The 13,617-nt window shown below is 37.8% G+C and overlaps 1 protein-coding gene across 4 annotated transcripts in view; it reads left to right on the top strand.

Moving 5' to 3' along the window:
• The window catches only part of VMP1 (vacuole membrane protein 1), a 134,218-nt gene that overhangs the window by 88,171 nt on the left and 32,430 nt on the right, over positions 1-13,617 (top strand). For all 4 annotated transcript variants that reach the window (XM_058445165.1, XM_058445166.1, XM_032162905.2 and 1 more), the window contains one exon: positions 13,113-13,193. In XM_058445165.1, the coding sequence (XP_058301148.1) occupies positions 13,113-13,193 (81 nt within the window). The remainder of the gene's footprint in view (positions 1-13,112; positions 13,194-13,617) is intronic.

Genomic DNA, 13,617 nt, shown 5'->3' with positions numbered 1-13,617 from the left:
CATACACATACCCTAAATTAGGTATCTCCCAAGGGAAAAAACTCGCCAGAACTCTTCTCATAGATTGTCAGCATGACCTATTCTCTCACCTCCTTGAGAATTTTGATGTTTTGGATCACCTGTTCTCTGAAGCCTTTCCTGACTGTCCTATTTAGTTTTCATCTCCTCCCACTAGAATATAAACTCCATGAGGTTCCAGATTGTTATCAGTGTGATTTAGTGTTGTATTCTCAACTTCTACAATATTTGGCATGTAGTAAACATTTGTTAAACATATACTGAATGAATGTATGAACGAATCACTATGTTCTCATCTTTGGATTATTTATTACCTTGCACATAGTAATTAGCAGGTTTATTCAGTTAAATTTAATTGCTTTTAAATAAGAATTCTGATTTCTGAAAAAGGTTTCAATTTTGTCTTCCCAAATTGAGTGTGCACAAAAAGTACATTTTTTTTCGAAGCAATTATCTCTGTTTTCCTAAGGAAATTGGAAGTAACTTTCAAAATGTTATAAGTTGTTTTTCTAAAACTTAGCATTTAAAATATTTAAAGCTATTCATTCCTCGTTTTCTTGCTTTAACTTATTCAATCCTCATGCTAAGTCCGACAAACACACTCTTTAGAACCATCTGTACAAAAGGAAAATCATTTAGATTTTTTTTCAATTGACAGTTATTATCAGCTGGCAAAATGGAAGCAGTATTAAGAATAATTTGATTTACAGTCACTTTTGGAAACTGGCACTGTCTGCTACAGTTAAACATACACATACTGTATGATCCAGCAATTCCATTTGTAAGTCTATACTCACCAGAAGGATATGCCAGAAGACATGTACAAGAATGTTCATAGCAGCATTATTTATAGTAACTCAAAATTTCCTTCTTGTAGGAGATAGCTTAAAAAGGAAAAATAAGGCCTGGCGCTGTTGCTCATGCCTGTAATCCTACCACTTTGGGAGAGCAAGACAGGCGGGTCACAAGGTCAGGAGTTCCAGACCAGCCTGGCCAGCATGGTGAAACCCCGTCTCTACTAAAAATACAAAATTAGCCAGGCATGGTGGCACACGCCTGTAGTGCGAGCTCCTGGGGAGGCTGACGCAGGAGAATCACTTGAATCCGGGAGCAGAGGTTGCAGTGAGCCGAGATCACGCCACTGCACTCCATCCTGGCGACATAGCAAGACTCTGTCTCAAAAAAAAAAAAAAGAAAAGAAAAATAAAAAGATTTTTTAAATAGTAGTTCAAAACTGAAAGCAACCCTAATGTCCACCAACAATAGAATAAATTGTGATATACCTATACAATGGAATAATATGTAGCATCTGCAACAAATTGATTACTGCTACAGGCAACAGCATGGATGAATCACCTGGACATAATATAATGTTAAGCTAAAGAAGCCAGACATGAAAGAGGACATACTGTATAATTCTACTTATATAAAGTTCAGGCCAGGCACGGTGGCTCACGCCTGTAATCTCAGCACTTTGAGAGGCCGAGGCAGGCAGATCACCCGAGGTCAGGAGTTTGAGACCAGCCTGACCAATGTGGTGAAACCCTGTCTTCACTAAAAAAATACAAAAATTAGCTGGGCATGGTGGCATGGGCCTGTAGTCCCAGCTATTCAGGAGGCTGAGGCAGGAGAATCACTTGAACCCAGGAGTAGGAGGTTGCAGTAAGCTAAGATCGCACCATTGCAGCCTGGGCAACAAAAGCAAAACACCATCTCAAAAAAATAAAATAAACTATGATAAAACAAATTTTTAAAATGAAGTTCAAAAATAGGAAAAGCTAAATCTGTGGTAATGGAAGCCAATGTTAGTGGTTATTTTGCAGGGAGTAATTACTAGGAGTGCCACCAGCAGGGTTTCTGGAGTTCCGGTAATGTTCTATATCTGGATCTCAGTAGTGGTTACATGGGTGTGTTGTAAATTTCCATTAAGATGTATATTTTAGATTTGTATGCTTTACTGTATATGTTATGCCTTAGTTTAAAAAACTACTCGTACTGTTCTCTCCTGCACCCTGCCCACGTAAATTTGGTAACAGAAATACATCTATACATCAAGAAATCCATTTAATCCTGATCTTGACCCAGAAATAGTTGATAGCTTCCTATTTTTGGCACAACACTCTGAAATACGTGGTGTTCACAGTGGATTATATATTTCCTGTGTGTATACATGAAAAAAATTTGTGTTGATCAGTTCTCACGTAACGTTTGAAAAGTGTAATTTGGATAAAGCATCATGAGACCTACTACAGGCACAGCTGCCTCTAGATCAATGACGTTTTTACTCCTTTTTTTTAAACTGTAGCCAACAATACAAAATACATTGTACTTAGCAACCCAGAGCCAATTTGTGTGTAACTAGAATAAATGTTTCATGAAACAGTATTTACTTCCATTGCTTGTGAGGTCTCACCATTTTATTCTGTTCATTAAAACACAAGATGTAAGGCCGGGCACGGTGGCTCAAGCCTGTGATCCCAACACTCTGGGAGGCCAAGGCGGGCAGATCACCTGAGGTGGGGAGTTCCAGACCAGCCTGACCAACATGGAGAAACCCCATCTCCACTAAAAATACAAAATTTGCCAGGGGTGGTGGCACATGCCTGTAATCCCAGCTACTCGGGAGGCTGAGGCAGGAGAATTGCTTGAACCCAGGAGGCAGAGGTTGCAGTGAGCCGAGATTGCGCCATTACACTCCAGCCTGGGCAACAAGAGCGAAACTCCATCTCAAAAGAAAAAAATAAAAATAAAAGACAAGATGTAATTTGTTACCAACTAAATTTTCACACCACATTTTAATTTAATGAAACTGCCCTAGATAATATAAATATGAGTATAAACAGAAACCCAAACTGAATTTTGTTTTCAGATTTCTAGTTACATCTAGTTTTCGAGTACTTAATAAATTTAGCTAGTTGCCAAAATAAATGTTTCTTTCTGTTTCAGAGAACAGTCAGATCCTTCTTTGCTTCTGGTAGTTTTTAGTTATGCCTGCATTGATTTTGATAGATATGAGTACTTATGTTTATATTGCATGTTTTATATATAGTCTCTTCTTAAAACTTCTAAATCTCTAAGTTATTTTCAGAATAAAATATCCTTGCTTTTATGAAATGTGTTCATGTGATGTATTCTGCTTGCAGTATTATATAGAGTTTTGCCCTAATTTCTGATATATATAGAAATACCAGTGACCATCTCTGATTTTACAGTTGGCTTTATCTAACTGTGTAAGCCATCAGCTGGATGTTAAAACGTTTCATTTTCAGGAATAGTTATACAACTCAGTTCTCATCACTTTTTGTTCTTAAATGGGTTTGCATTTTGTTATCCAATATCTTATAGGTAGTAATTTAAAATTTATTAACTATTTTCTTTGTTTTACAATCACTTTATTTCAACAATATCCCTATTTTTTTGGTAATTCTAGAATTTATTTCCTAACCACAGTCTTTATCCCATGATCTTATTATGTTATAATTCAACAACAATAAATAATGTGTGACTTAAAAATATGCTTCACTTGGCCGGGCGCGGTGGCTCACGCCTGTAATCCCAGCATTTTGGGAGGCCAAGGCGGGAAGATCACCTGAGGTCAGGAGTTTGAGACCAGCATGGACAACATGGTAAAACCCCGTCTCTACTAAAAATACAAATATTAGCCGGGTGTGGTAGCAATACCCTGTAATCCCAGCTACTCGGGAGGCTGAGGCAGGAGAATCACTTGAACCCGGGGGGCGGAGGTTACAGTGAGCTGAGATCCTGGGGGATAAGAGTGAGACTTCCTCTCAAAAAAAAAATAAAAGCTTACTCAAATATGCAATATTAAAATATAAGCAATTACTTTAGTGATATTGTTGAGGAAGTCAACAGTAAGAATATTTTGTTCACTTTGAATTCAATTAATGCTCTATATTTTTAAATTAAAATAACTCATAGAGCCCTGATAATGGGTAGAAAATAGTGATTAAGACACTTTTTACTTTGTGTTCAAGAAAGATTTGAAGTTATAACTGCATTACAGAAAATTTTACAGTACAGTTTCTATAAAGATAATAGTTAATTGTATAATGTATTTCATTTTAGAAAATATTTAATGATACGTTATTAGGGTCTTAATAACAAATTATTGTTTCAGACTCATTATCTACTATGCTGAAAAAACTTAAATTATTAAGTCATCGTGACAGGTCATTCCATTTCTGCTTAATAGAGTTTTCATTGCTTGGCATGCATATTTGAGTAGCACACAGAAACCAGCAAGTAATTTTTAGGTGGCACAAGAGCTTCACAAATAGACTATATTTTAACATAAATTTCCATTACACATGAGGAATCAGTATTGAAACAGTTGCTCTGAGGCTTTTAATATTGGCTGTGAAATCACTTCAGCTCCAAATCCAAAAGAAAGCATTATTAGCTCAGTAGTTTTAATATATACAGTCATATACCACATAATAGCCTTTCAGCCAGTGATGAACTGCATGTCTGACAGTTTATAATGGGGCTGAAAAATTCCCAGCACCTAGTGACATGGTAATGTAGCACAACACATTACTTACATGTTTGTGGCGATGCTGGTGTAAACAAACCTATTACGCTGCCAGTCATATAAAACAATAGCACATACGGGCTGGGCGCAGTGGCTCACGCCTGTAATCCCAGCACGTTAGGAGCCTGAGGTGGGCGGATCACAAGGTCAGGAGTTCGAGACCAGCCAGGCCAGCATGGTGAAACCCCGTCTCAACTAAAAATAACAAAAATTAGCTGGGCCTGGTAGCTCGTGCCTGTAATCCCAGCTACTCAGGATTGAATCCAGAGGCAGGGGTTACAGTGACCGAGTCGTGCCTTGACCCCGTCCTGGTGACAGAGCAAGACTCCATCTCAAAAAAAAAAAAAAATATATATATATATAGCGCATACAGTTATGTATAGTACATAATACTTGATAGTAAATGAAATGTGTCATTGGTTTATATATTCACTATACTATAGTTTTATCTTTTGTGTGTGTGTATGTTGAAGGGGGGGGATCATCTTGCTCTGTTGCCCAGGCTGGAGTGCAGGGGTATGATCAACGCCCACTGTAGCCTCAACTTCCTGGGCTCTGGCAGTCCTCCTGCCTCAGCATCTGGAGTAACTGGGAACACAGACATGCATCACCACACCTAGCTAATTGTTTTTTTTTAATTAGTTATAGAGACTTGGTCTCCTTATGTTACCCAGGCTGCTCTCGAAGTCCTAGGCTTGAGTGATCCTCCCATCTCAGCTTCCCAAATTGTTGGGATTATAGGCATGAGCCACTGTGCCTGGCCCAAAATATCTTATATACCATATTGTATTTGTACCTTTTTTATATTTAAAGACATATTTAGGCCGGATGAGGTGGCTCATGCCTATAATCCCAGCACTTTAGGAGGCCGAGGCAACCGGATCACCTGAGGTTAGGAGTTCAAGACCAGCCTGGCTAATGTGGTGAAACCCCAACTCTACTAAAAATACAAAAATTAGCCAAATGTGGTGGCAGGTGCCTGTAATCCCAGCTCAGGCAGGAGAATTGCTTGAACCTAGGAGGCAGAGGTTGCAGTGAGCCAAGATTGCGCCTTTGCCCTCTAGCCTGGGTAACAGGAGCTAAACTCCATCTCAAAAACAAAACAAAACAAAACAAAAAACATATTTAGGCCGGGTGTAGTGACTCATGCCTGTAATCCCAGCACTTTGGGAGGCCAAGGTGGGCAGATCACTTGAGGTCAGGAGTTCGAGACCAGTCTGGCCAACATCGCGAAACCCCATCTCTACTAAAAATACAAAAATTAGCTGGGCATGGTGGCACGCACCTGTAGTCCTAGGTACTCTGGAGTTTGAGGTGTGAGAATCGCTTGAACCCAGGAGGTGGAGGTTGCATTGAGCCAAGTCATGCCACTGCACTCCAGCCTGGGCGACAGAGCGAGACCCTGTCTCAAAATAAAATAAATAAAACAAAATTAAAAAAAACATGTTTAGATACACATATACTTACCATTGGGTTACAATTGCCTACAGGATGTAGTACAGTAACATGTTGTGTAGGTTTGTAGCCTAGGAGTAGTAGGCTATACTATATAGCCTAAGTATGTAGTAGGCTATATAACATCTAGGTTTGTATAAATACACTGCATGATGTTCACACATCAATGAAATCGCCTAACAACTCATTTCTCAGAATATATGCCAGTTGTTAAGCCACACATGACTGCAATGGGTTATAAAGGCAGGTAATTTAAACTTCCATAAGATATTAACCAAGTACACATTTATCTTCAGTAACATTGCATTGGTTTTACGTGTTTAGGGATTTTCTGTTGCTTTTATTTCATTTTTTTTTATGTCACCCAGGCTGGAGTGCAGTGGCACGATCTCGGCTCACTGCAACCTCTGCCTCTCGGGTTCAAGCGATTCTCTTGCCTAGGTCTCCCGAGTAGCTAGGATTACAGGCACCAGCCACCACGCCTAGCTAATTTTCTGGGTTTGCTTTGTTTGTTTGGTTTTGAGAAAGAGTTTAGCTCTTGTTGCCCAGGCTGGAGTGCAATGGCACGATCTCAGCTCACCACAACCTCTGCCTCCCGTGTTCAAGCAATTCTCTCACCTCAGCCTCCCAAATAGCTGGGATTACAGGCATGGGCCACCACGCCCGGCTAATTTTGTATTTTTAGTAGAGACGACGTTTCTTCATGTTGGTCAGCCTGGTCTGGAATTCCCGACCTCAGGTGATCCGCCTGCCTTGGCCTCCAAAGTGCTGGGATTACAGGCGTGAGCCACCGCATATGGCCTTCTGTTGCTTTCAAAGAGATCTTTTCATATGGCTTCCTCGTGAAAATGAAAACGTTTACTGTTACTGTTTGAAGATAAAAGTTACTTCATATATTTACATTCATGTTGACATCATTAGATTCAAAGATTAATATTTTGCAGACTATTATTAGCCTTGTAGTTTCTCTTCTCTGTCAATCATAAATATCTTTCTTAAGGAAAAGAAATGTGAAGCAACAATGGTACAGGCATATTCATAGTTTAAGACTTTGTCTTTCTGTATTTAATCTTGAAATTCAGTGATAAGGAATTGCTGTGACTTTTTTTTTTTTTTTTTTTGAGACGGAGTCTCGCTCTGTCACCCAGGCTGGAGTGCAGTGGCGCAATCTCGGCTCACTGCAAGCTCCGCCTCCCGGGTTCACGCCATTCTCCTGCCTCAGCCTCTCCGAGTAGCTGGGACTACAGGCACCCGCCACCACGCCCGGCTAATTTTTTTTGTATTTTTAGTAGAGATGGGGTTTCACCGTGGTCTCGATCTCCTGACCTCGTGATCCGCCCGCCTCGGCCTCCCAAAGTGCTGGGATTACAAGCGTGAGCCACCGCGCCCCGCCGACTTTTTTTTATTAGTCTTGTAGTGCTTGGAAAAATGGTTCTTGCATCTCCTGTTTCAGAAGCATAATTGGTTTACATATATAATCACTATGGGTTGTGGTAGGAAAGGTAATTTATTTACCTATAATTGGTTTTATTTTTGTGAAAAAAGAAAAGTAGAAAATGATTTGTAATTGCTAATTGTAAATGCATGCTTCATATTTAAGTAGACTTAGAGAATGAAACTATCATCTCAGGCACTTAAGCTGTGAAATAGGTAAAAGTTGTGAAATGTAAATACAGAGAAATGGAACTAATAAACGGTGTTTGTTTTTAGTTTATGGATTTTTGAAAAAGTGAAAAATGACATGTGAGGAAGTAATCAAATTGGACATGCTACATTGTTCCCACAATACTCCAAAACTATTCAAATGAAATATTAATTTTTTTAACATTTAACAGGAACATTGAATACCTAACATACAATTTGTTTGTAATCTTTTATTTAGTTTTTCTTAAAAATATTGTTTATTATTGGTGTGTATTTTTACTTAGCTTTTTTATTTTACTTGGACTAAAAAGAACAGCAAAATTTGTTTAAAATTTTTTTTTAATTTTATAAAAGAGATTTTTTATGTTTTGGTTTAGCTTTTCGGTGGTGTTAGGTGTGTGAGTAATAGAGTCAAGTTTATTAGCAATATACATAGAATAAAATTCTCATTATAAAGGCAAGTGAGAATATATATATTTTAGTTCATAGACAATACTATTCTAAAATCACCATAAGAGCCGCCAAATTATACAAATAATTAAAAAATATACTGAAGTTGTTTTTAGAAAAACAAAGAACTTTTAAAACTACAGAGCAACAGGCTGGGCGCGGTGGCTCACGCTTGTAATCCCAGCACTTTGGGAGGCCGAGGCGGGCAGATCACGAGGTCAGGAGATTGAGACCACGGTGAAACCCCGTCTCTACTAAAAATACAAAAAATTAGCCGGGCGTGGTGGCGGGCGCCTGTAGTCCCAGCTACTCGGAGAGGCTGAGGCAGGAGAATGGCGTGAATCCGGGAGGCGGAGCTTGCAGTGAGCCGAGATTGCGCCACTGCACTCCAGCCTGGGCGACAGAGCCAGACTCCGTCTCAAAAACAAACAAACAAACAAACAAAAAACCTACAGAGCAACAAGGAAAGCAAAATTGCACATAACATATAGAACATTTTGGACAATAAAAGAATAATGTTTTCAATAAAATTATTACATAAAGCTGTTAAAACCATATAACTAAGTTTTATACATATGGCTTTAAAGGTAAAATATGGGCCTGGCGCACCGGCTCAAGCCTGTAATCCCAGTACTTTGGGAGGCTGAGGCGGGTGGATCGCCTAAGCTCAGGAGTTTGACACTAGCCTGGGCAACACGGTGAAACTCCATCTCTACTAAAAATACAAAAAATTAGCCGGGCGTCGCGGTGTGTGCCTGTAGTCCCAGCTACTCAGGAGGCTGAGGCAGGAGAATCGCTTGAACCCGGGAGGCAGATGTTGCAGTGAGCCAAGATCGCGCCACTTCACTCCAGCCTGGGTGACAGCGAGACTCCGGCTAAAAAAAAAAAAGTAAAATAAATTTAAAATAAGAAACAATAAAATATGTTCGTGTTTATGAAATCTAAACATTAAACATTAGTTATTTTACTATTCTAAAATACCAATACAGTGCTTTCCTGGTTTTGTTTTCATTACACTGGCAAGGAAAAAAATCAAGAAAATACTGTCCATCAAACTGCATATTATGCTAATGTTTATTTTCTTGAAATAAAAACAACTGTGCAGACTTCATATTAATATAATTTCAGTAAATGTTTGTAGATTATTTGATATGTAATGTAAATTTAAATTCTGAGAATATTGTGAAAGACCTGGAAAAAAATTATGGGAACTGAAAGTAGCATGGTCACTGTGTATGTTAAATACATAATAAAATTTGTGAAATCCTTTTTCAGTAGATGACTTTCACTCTTTTTAAAAAGTAAAGCTCTCCATTAAAAAGGCACTTTACTTGTTTTCCTTATAATACATGCCAGCTTCAAATTTAAAAATTAAAAAAGGTAAAAGGAGGTTTCAGCTTGACGTGTTCGGATAGATTAACTCTTTTTGCTCAAAAAAAGATTGTTGAACCTCCCTTAAGGATAACTAATGAGGAGCACCCAGGCATCTGAAAGAACAAGAAGTCTATTTTTTCTTCTTGCCTAATTGCCGTTAAGCAAAGATACTCTTCCCTAAAAGGGAAAAATGGCTCCTTACTTGTTATTCCTCTTCGTTAGTAATGATCACTGTGTTTTGACCTCTTTTCAGGATGTTTTTTAAACCATGTTTTCTTGATCTTCTGTAGTCTTAAGTATCTTTGATATTATTAGGTGATCTGCATAATGTTTAATCATTTTTTTCTTTATATAAACCAGTTGGTATAATTATACCTCTTTTCTTATTTAAGTTTGTATGTGTATATATGATTCTATAGAGTAGAAAAATGCCATCAGTTTAAAATGATGGCACAATCTTAGTCACTTGGTTTAAATAAATAGAAAATTCTAAAGCCTTAACATTAAGATAATGCTCTTTGGCAAACTCAAAAGCAAAAAAAAAAAAAAGGAAATTAATAGAAAGCAGGACACCAGACCTTCTAAATACAATACTTGTTGATCTTGTCTATATCATTTAATGTAGAAAAACTAATTTTCTATAATTGTGTCTATTTAAGGTGACATTAATGCTGATAGAAAAATATTCCCACATATATCTGACTTGGAAAACTTATGAAAATTGTGCTGTCTTTAAAATAAAATTTGTATGTTTTTTTGTTGTTTACCTTTTCTTGGCAATTGAATACAGTCTTCCCTCTCATTAAAAGTGGATTTGCTATGAAAATTTTAAAGGCTGTAAAGGAAGGCATTTTCCTGATTTTATATATTTAATTCTTGTGCTATAGTAATTAAAATTTCATAACTTAATAGTATCTGTTGATACTTTAGACAATTAAAACATTTTTTACCAGTTTTTATTTAGTGCTTCAAATGGATTATAAACTTAGTAATTTGGGGACTAATTGTATAATTTGTTAAAAATAAATGGATTTTGCAGAAGGATAGGATTAGTGAAAAGGAGCAGTAAATAATAATAAAATGTAATAGAAGTAGAAATGTAATTTGTTTTTAAAATAAGCTATATAGGAAAACTGATTGATTATATATTCTTAAATGGTTTTAAATCAATAAAACTCAGTATTTCACACTTAATGCAATAGATGCTAAGAAAAAAATTAACCTTCAGCTAGAAATCTAAATAAAAATAGAAAATACCCTTTGCTGCAGTAGTTCAGTTGTTTAAAAATATTAAATCTGAGGCCTGGGGCAGTGGCTAAATGCCTGTAATCCCAGCACTTTGGGAGGCTGAGGTGGGAGGTCAGGAGTTCAAGACCAGCCTGACAATATGATGAAACCCCCTCTCTATTAAAAATACAAAAATTAGCCAGGCATGGTGGCGGGCGCCTGTAATCCCATCTACTCGGGAGGCTGAGGCAGGGGAATTGCTTGAACCTGGGAGGCAGAGTTTACAGTGAGCCAAGATCATACCATTGCACTCCAACCTAGGCGACAATAGTGAAACTTTATCTCAAAAAAAAAAAAAAAAAATCGGATATAACTGATTTAGTGAAAAAAGTAAGTCTAATCCCAAAAAGAAAAATTAATAATTATCTCTTTGGAAATAAATTATAAAATTGCTAAATTTTGTTGTAGAATTTAACTAATGATTAACTTTGAGAGCCTATGTATTTGGACTTGAAAGTGTTTATATTGACTGATCATATTTTTTTTAAAGATAGTTTATTGGTTTGGTTTCTTTGACTTTCTCATCATCTTCAACAAGTAGAGTTAGGTTTTTTGTTTGTTTGCTTTAATTTCAGTATTAACTACTGTGGTAACTTGGTAGGACTATTCTACACAATATTATTTGTCAAAATGTTTTTGTAAGGGGATACACAGATTCTGTGCCAATTACAGAAGTATATTTTTCAACTAGTTTGCTTTTCTGGCTTTCAACTTTGTTTCTACTCTCTATGATAGATCTGTCCAGCTTCTTTTTTTTTTTTTTTTTTTTTTTTTTTTTTTGAAACAGAGTCTTGCTCTTGTCGCCCAGGCTGGAGTGCAGTGGTGCAATCTCGGCTCACCGCAAACTCTTGCCTCCTGGGTTTGCACCATTCTCCTGCCTCAGCCTCCCGAGTAGCTGGGACTACAGGCGCCTGCCAGCACGCCCGGCTAATTTTTTTTATTTTTAGTAGATACAAGGTTTCACTGTGTTAGTCAGGATGGTCTCGATCTCCTGACCTTGTGATCCGCCTGCCTCTGCCTCCCAAAGTGCTGGGATTACAGGCCTGAGCCACTGTGCCCGGCTGGAGCTGTCCAGCTTCTATATTCTCTTTATTGTCTTTTAGAAAGTTGGGCTAAAGTCCGGGTGCGGTGGCTCATGCCTGTAATCTCGGCACTTTGGGAGGCCGAGGCAAGCAGATCACCTGAGGTCAGGAGTTCAAGACCAGCTTGACCAACATGGTGAAACCTCATCTCTACTAAAAATACAAAATTAGCCGGGCGTGGTGGCAGATGCCTATAATCCCAGCTACTGGGATTCAAGAGAATCACTTGAACCCAGGAGGCGGAGGTTCCAATGAGCTGAGATCGCACCATTGCACTCCAGCCTGGGCAACAAGAGTGAAACTCCGTCTCAAAAAAAAAAAAAAAAAAAAGGAAAGTTGGACTAAAGAGAGTGGAAGAAGTTCTATGATATGAAGACTTATTAATAAAGCATTTACACATTAGCTCATTTTTTTGTCTTATGAACTGTTTTCATTGGAATTTGGATTCGAATATATGCCATTTCAAAACCAGAAAAGAATTAAAGTCAAATATTTGTAGCATCAACATGCTGAAAGAACTAGCCAGCCGAATGCATGTTTCAGCATGGGAGGAGGTAACAGAGTGAAATAAAAAGCACTGATTTCACAGTCTTAATATTGAATCATGTCCTATCTTTGTCCCTAACTGACGTTATGATCTTGATCACTTACCCTTTCTGGGCTGCAGGTTTGTGGTCTATAGGTTGGGTATACTAATATCCACTATACCTACATACCAGAATTGAAGGCTCAAATAAAATCATGGTGAGAATGTTTTACAAAACTAGCACAAGCTGTGGAAATGTAGGATGTTCTTTTGCTTCTGGGATAATGAATGCTTATTTATTGCCGCATAACTGTTTTTTCCATCTTCTGGCTAGTGATCGGCAGAGATGTCTTCATGAAGTCTGGCAAATTATAGAAGAGAGGAAAAGATAGATGTTGTAGGCCAGTGTTTCCAGAATAATAAATTGGTTCATGGTTAGTTTACAGTATTTTGTTAATCCCTAGAATATCCAGAGAGAATACTAAATTTAAATTTACAGTGTTTTGGTTTATTCTTAAAATGTGGTAAGAGCTTAACTTTAAGGATGTAATATTCTATCATTATTTTACTTGTGTTTCAGTGAACAACCTACTATAATTTTTTTCATCATTCATCTTATTAATCAGTGTCATCAGATTGTGAGATCTTTAATAAACTCTAGAAAGAACCATCTTTCCTTCTTTTCCTACTTTTCATTAATGTTTCTAAATTTGCCTTTTTACAGGACTTTGCCTCCCGGGCCAAACTGGCAGTTCAAAAACTAGTACAGAAAGTTGGATTTTTTGGAATTTTGGCCTGTGCTTCAGTAAGTGAATTGTGTTAAAACGGAACTTTTACTAAGTGGTAGTGTTATATTTTGATCCATATATACTCCTGAATTAACAAAAATGCTATCACTTTTATTGGGTATGTAATTTTGTGAATCATTCACCTTTTTTTTTCTTTTTTCCTTTTTTTTTTTTAAGATGGAGTCTCCATCTTGTCACCCAGGCTGGAGTGCAGTGGCATGATCTCGGCTCACTGCAACCTCCATCTCCCGGGCTCAAGCAATTCTCCTGCCTCAGCCTCCCTAGTAGCTGGGACTACAGGCATGCACCCCCACGCCTGGCTAATTTTTATGTTTTCAGTAGAGGCAGGATCTCATGTTGCCCAGGCTAGTCTCAAACTCCTGGGCCCAAGTGATCCACCTGCCTCAGCCTCCCAAAGTGCTGGGATTACAGGCATGAGCC

Source organism: Hylobates moloch, unplaced genomic scaffold (genome assembly GCF_009828535.3).
Source record: "Hylobates moloch isolate HMO894 unplaced genomic scaffold, HMol_V3 SCAFFOLD_10, whole genome shotgun sequence".
NCBI lineage: Eukaryota > Metazoa > Chordata > Mammalia > Primates > Hylobatidae > Hylobates > Hylobates moloch.
This window is presented reverse-complemented; position numbering and strand designations above follow the sequence as displayed.